A 6,043-nucleotide genomic window follows, 5' to 3' on the forward strand; every position below is an offset into this window, starting at 1 on the left:
GGCTCTCTGATCCCGCCCCTCCAGGCACCTGGGGCAGGGGTTACTCCTTGCCTCTGAACCTTAGTTTCCTCAACCGCAAACTGACATAACCACACCTGCTCTGCCCCACAGGGTCACTGCGAAGCTCAGAAACCATATGAGAACTGCCAGGGCTTAGTAAAGTACATGCAGCCACCCGCTGGGAGCTGTGATCCCCAGGCCCGCCTGCTCCCTGAGTTGGCCTGCTGAGTCAGGGGGAAGGGCTGACTGTGCGATGGGTCAGGGGTGGGCTGAGCTGCAAACCCTGCCAGTAACCCGGACCAGAGGTATCTATCGTTCCACAGAGATGAGCCCTCACGTGCCGCGGCTGGGCGGGGAGGCAGGGCCTGCGCCAGCAAGGGAATTCGCAACAGCTGGCTGGAGCTGCTGGGATCAGAGCCGAGCCGCTGGGATCAGAGCTGAGCCACAGAGGGTCTGAGGACTCTCACAGAGGACGCAGGCTGGACACATGTAGGGAAGTGGACAGGGAGGGACAGCAGGCACCGAGGCTGGCTCAGCTGGACGAGAAGGTGTGGTGGGGTGGCCAAGCCTGACCCAGGGTGGCCGTACGGAGAAAGCAGGTGTGATTATTTCTTTTTGGCCTCAGTTTCCACCTCCACGAAATGAAGGGGCCGGATAGGATCTGGGCTCTAGTGCGATAGGGTCCTCTGAGCCTTTCTGACAGTCCAAGGACCTACTGATTCTAGGGTCCTGCCTCCAAAACGCACAGGTTGCAGGACACTCCACAGCCCCTCCCAGCCCTATCTGGGCCGGTGACCGTGGAGCGGCAGGCGGGCGGGGCGGGTGGGCAGGTACCTCACAGAGGAAAGTGAAGATGCCCTGGTGCTCCTTAAGGAGCTTGGCGATGGTGAGGCTGCCGCGCTTGACGCCCCCCAGCGGGTCAAAGAGCAGGTCACGGTTGAGGGTGCCCTTCCGCTCCTCCGTCCACACGTCGATCTCCTCCTGATGGTAGGCGAAGGTGCAGTTATCCCCGTACTTACAGTCCTGCTTGTTAATCATGTCTGCAAAGAGGCAACAGGATACACGTTCTGCCAGGCGGGACGGCAGCCCGCAGTGCCCCCGCGACCACTGCTGTGGCTTGGGGTGGGGCAGCAGCCACGGGTGGGGCCTGGGCTCATCTCCCACACCAGGGGGGGTGGCCTGCTGACCAAGGGGACTTGGGAGGAGAAGTGCGACGGAACCCCTGCCAGGCCAGACCCCCTTTATCTCGACACCTGGGTGGTGGTGGGGTGGGGACTGGCATCTTCATCTGCAAAGCGTGGCCCTCGGTTGGCTCCACCACCGTATGGAAAAATGCCACTGGTGAGGGCCTGGGCTTTGGAGTCCGGCTGACTGGACCGGGACTCTGTTATCCCAAACCTCAGCTGTCTGCCCATAAAAGGTAAACACTGGATTCTTATGAAATTAAGCGAGATAATAACTAAAATTCGGGGGGCCAGGTAGTTGGGAGGGCCGAAGGCTCGCGGCCTGGAGGGGGAACTGTTCTTCCTTCTTTCTCCCTCCACTACTCTAAGTCTGCCTGCCCCAGCCCTCGGGTTGCAGGCACAGGAGGGCGAGCGGCTGGGTGCATGGAGATCACCAGAGACTGCGCCCTGCGCTGTAACCAGCTCTGAACCCAGGGGGAGCCTGGGTGCAGGTGCTGCTTGAAGGAGCAGCGGCGGACAACCAAGTTCACAGGCAGATCGTGTACAAAGGGGTCAGGGTTCAGCATGTTTGGGAAATGGTTAGGGCACTTGTAGATTTTGGATTTCATCCACACTGGGCAGGGCGTGCTGCCAGAGACCTTTGAGTCCAGAAATGACATGTCCTTAAGATCCTGCAGGGAGGACAGTGAGCTGGTTTGGAAAGCCCAGGTGGGCCACTTCCACGGAGCCTGGGGAGGGCTCCCCAAGCCCGTTTCTTCACTTAGAGTTGCCGTGAGGATGTGTGATGGTGCATACAAAAGGGCGACACCATAAAACGCTTAACAATATTGTGACTGTCATTATTGCCATGGAGAATGCACCAAGACAGTGGATGGAGAATGGAAGGAAACAGATAAGGGACCTGGTAACTGTCCATTAAATGCTGACCAAGTTGACAGGAGCCAGAAGTGACGATAATAACTTTTAACAGCTAACCCGTATCGAGCCCTTACTACGTGCCAGTCCCAAATGCTTTACATGGATTCTGTCCACATCCTTCCGACAGCCCTGTGGGACCCTGCAGCGCTGACAAAAGCTAGCTCTCTGGGTACTGTCTGACTCTCACCCTTGGGAGCACAGGCCACCAGCTCCCGTGTCACGTCTCAATGTTCCCACCTGTCTGTGGAGCTGGTCAGAGTGGGAGATGCTCGTTTTGATGTGGCATTCGACCTCAATAGACCACACCTGTCCAGTCTACCTGCCTACCTGCGATGCAGAGCGGAGTAGCAGCCGGGCAGAAGAGCAAGGGTCTGGCTATGTGGCCGCCCCTGCCGCAGCCCACCCACCTTTGCACAGGTAGTAAGAGCCCACGAAGCTGGTCTTGGTGGGCCGGGGCCGGATCCGCTTCCAGGTCTGGTCCTCCGAGCTGCGGAGCCGGCCGAGCAGGATGTCACGCTTGCATTTGTGCTCAAGGCCCTCTCGGTAGGTGTAGTCACCCGCTCTGGGGCCTGTGGGTGCAGAGGGAACAGGGACTATAATTCCAGAAGCAGAACTGAAGGGTGATGGCTGATGGACTCAGGCAGTGGGAATCAGCATCCCTGCCTAAAATCCTACCTCCTTCACCTGGGCCTCCCTCCATACCTCTCTCTGCCATATTCTCCCTGGAGATGGGGGCCCGGATTGAGGGGAGGCCCCTCAAGGAGCCCCTTCTCACACCCGCCCCCTCTCTACCACCACCCTGACTCTCTAGTGAGCCAGGGCCAGAAAGAGTGCAGACCCCACAAGTGCCCACCCCTTTCTTTTCCCGCACGGAATGGCTTCGCCCTGATTCATCCTCCCTCTCCTGCTGCTTCTCTCCCTGGCCCTCTCGAATATCCTGACCAAGGGTCTTCTCTCCCCAAACAATGGGGTGGGGGGACCCCCTCAAAGACACAAAGAGGAAATGGCCTTTGTGGAGACCCCATGTGATCTGGCTGTCAGCGCCAACTTCTGGGGCCTTAGTCGGCTTCCCCAGTACCAGGGCAGCGGGCACGTGGCTTGGGGAGGCAGTCTAAGGTCCATGCAAAGAACTTCATCATGGGCAAGGCATCCAACAAGACGGCACCCTGCTCCCCATCCCCACAGGTCCATGGGCGCTCTCGTGGGATGACCCAGACGTGCTGGGGCGAGGGGTGTGGGGAGAAGCATTGCAGGGAGTGGACAACAGCAACGAGCTGTCTGTTTTTGCAGCAGCCAGCTGGACTCTGCACCCCACGGCCAAGTACCGGGGCTCTGGGCTGTGGGCAGGCAGCCACACTGGCCGGCAGCACCGGCAGGTCCCCACTCCGTGTCTTCCAGTCTTTCTAGCACTTCTGAAAGCCCCCAAACCCATGTTATATCTCTGTTGGCTCTAAATGCCTGGACAGATTCCTGTTTCCTGTACTCATCTCTGACTGACACGCTAGGATTCTGTCATTCTGGGATTCTACGCCCATGGATGCCCGGCATCTCTGGGCAGAGGGGTGGAGTACGAAGGCGGGACATTACCTGTTTTGGGGTAGCAGAGCTGGCAGGCCTGCTTGAACTCATGGGTGGCAGCCAAGGGATTCTTGATGAGCAAGGCGGTATTGGGCATGGAGGGCTCTGGCTGTGACAGGAGGAAGTTGGCCATCTTGGGCGCTGGACGATGGCTGGAGCCACTGAGGCCAGCCCGGGCACTGGAGGTGGGGGGCTCTATGACCCCCCGCATACCACCCTAAAGCAGAACTGTAGCCCAAGATCCTCCCACTTCCTCTACCCTCCCAGCAGGGAGCTCCTTGTAACGTGGTCCATGAATCCAGAACATAAGGACTGGACCGACCTAGTGGGAGTGCATAGGTGACAGTGATCTTGGCCCAGACCGTTCCTTGAGTGAAAGCCCAACATGAAAGCAGAGAAACAGGACTTTGTCCACCCACAGCCTCCATCTCCCAAGGCCACGTGGCATCAACACGTGGGTTAGAAGGCAAGACCCAGAGAGGTTTGGCGACTTTCCTGGGGCCACACAGCAGCCGTCCAGGCTGAGGCCTGAGTTCAGACTGCCCAACTCCAGGCCAAGGGCTTGCCTGCACTCAGAACCTGGCCGAGTACCGAGACCAGAGATGCTGCTAACCCCGGAGAAGTTACTTAGCCCCTCTGAGCCTCGATGTGCTCTTCCGTCACACCCCTGCTCACCCTCCCTGCACAGAGCTTGGTTCGGAAGGGCTAGGCGAGACCATCTCTGGTCGGTCTGCTGAGGGGGCCCCTCCTTGGGGGCTGTAGCCCCTTGTCCCAGGCAGAGGGCTCACCCCACTCTGGAGCCCACGACCACTTGCCCTCCACCCCCAAGGAGGGCATGAGATGCTGGGTCACTGATCCTCGCCAAGTCACTCACCGAGGGGGCTGGTTTCTGAGTACTGCTTAGGGGACGATGGTCCTGTGAGTTGGCATCTTCTGGGCAAGGAGAAGACACGGGGGATCATTGCCCTGGTCTAAAGGGGATGAGGAGCCCTCCAAGGAATTTTTCCTCCATATTTCCAACCCAGAGGAGCCACCCATTGGTTCTGATCCCTTAACTCTACCCCCATGGCCACTGCCAGGGACAGAGGCTAGCCTGAGCATGTCCACCCACATCTACATCTTCTGTCCCTCTACTGTCCCCAGAAGAAAATCAAAGCTCCTCAACTTGGATGACAGGTCCTCTGAGACCAGCTTAGGCCTCCAAGGCCCCCAACCCGCCCTCCTGACTGGGTGATTACTCTGCTCATCTGCCAGTCCCTCCCTCCCTCACGCAGGCCTGTGTCGTGCTGGTTGTACTGCTCCCTCTGCTGGCAGATGACCTTCTTCGAGACCCCACTTAGCCATCACCCCTTCCAGGAAGTCTGCCTTGGCCCTGAGGCTGAGTGAAGCCCCCGCTGAATTCCCTTGAGCCACAAGTGCCCAGGGCTAGGTCTGACTGTGGAAAGCCAGTCCCACAAAGGCCCAAACAGACCTGTATCCTCACTAGGCCAGTGGCACCCACCTCAGAGTGGTGCTAAAGCCCATGGCCTTGCATCCCTTCCCCCAGCCTCAGGATCATTCCTGTGGGACCCCACCAGCCTGGCGACCCCAGGGCCCTGGGAGGCTGGGCAGACAGCACCAGACTGCAGGTCTGGAGCCCTGGACTATCTCAGTGCTGTGTGTGATCTTTAACAAGACACCAGGCCCTCAGGCCTCAGCCTCACACTGTGCCGAGTGCTGCAGGAGACACAGCAACTCAGAAGATGTGGCCTTGGGCTGTAACAGGTGCACGGACCTGGGCTTTGGCAAAACAGAGCTGTAATTCTCAACTCCCGTATCTGGAGAGGGGACGGCACTTTGAGAACTGTCAAGGGGGTGGGGGGTGACTGTGCCCAGCCAGGCCTCACCCATGAAGGAGCTGGGCTTGTCCAGGGAGCCCCGGGTTGGCCCGAAGCTGTCCAGGGCGTCCAGTCGGGTCTCGGAGTACGGCAGCAGGTCCAGGGAGTCCAGGGCGGAGCCTGGGGGGTCGAGGGCATCCAGCACAGAAGCAGCCAGCTTCTTGGAGGGGTCCATGACGAGGCCAAAAGAGGCAGGGGGCAGTGGGCTGGAGACAGGGATAGAGCCACCCACCACGGGCGGCAGCAGCGGGGTCCCGCCGGGGAACACGGGTATCAGCTGGGGCAACTCGCTGGGCACACCGCTGCCAGGCAGGCCGCCCTGGACCAGAGACTGCAAGGTGGGGAACAGAGGGAGGGGTCGAAGGAGCTCGCGACTGCCCGGGCCTGGGCACAGTCGGGCACTGTAGGGGCCCCGACCCCTCTATGCTCCAGCCCTGGCCTTGGCCCTCTCTTCCGGCTGCACGTTCTGTAGCTTCATTTCAATCC

General features: G+C 59.6%; 1 protein-coding gene across 3 annotated transcripts in view; it reads right to left on the reverse strand.

The window, feature by feature from the left end:
- Positions 1-6,043, reverse strand: part of ZC3H7B (zinc finger CCCH-type containing 7B) — a 40,662-nt gene that overhangs the window by 10,479 nt on the left and 24,140 nt on the right. For 2 of the 3 annotated variants that reach the window (XM_006917383.3, XM_006917385.3), the window contains 5 exons: positions 5,567-5,888; positions 4,555-4,613; positions 3,690-3,789; positions 2,510-2,671; positions 835-1,040 (listed from right to left, as the gene is read on the reverse strand). In XM_006917383.3, coding sequence (XP_006917445.2) covers positions 835-1,040; positions 2,510-2,671; positions 3,690-3,789; positions 4,555-4,613; positions 5,567-5,888 — 849 coding nt within the window. The remainder of the gene's footprint in view (positions 1-834; positions 1,041-2,509; positions 2,672-3,689; positions 3,790-4,554; positions 4,614-5,566; positions 5,889-6,043) is intronic. The other variant, XM_006917384.3, reaches the window with a different exon arrangement.

Source organism: Pteropus alecto, unplaced genomic scaffold (genome assembly GCF_000325575.1).
Source record: "Pteropus alecto unplaced genomic scaffold, ASM32557v1 scaffold157, whole genome shotgun sequence".
NCBI classification, from domain to species: domain Eukaryota; kingdom Metazoa; phylum Chordata; class Mammalia; order Chiroptera; family Pteropodidae; genus Pteropus; species Pteropus alecto.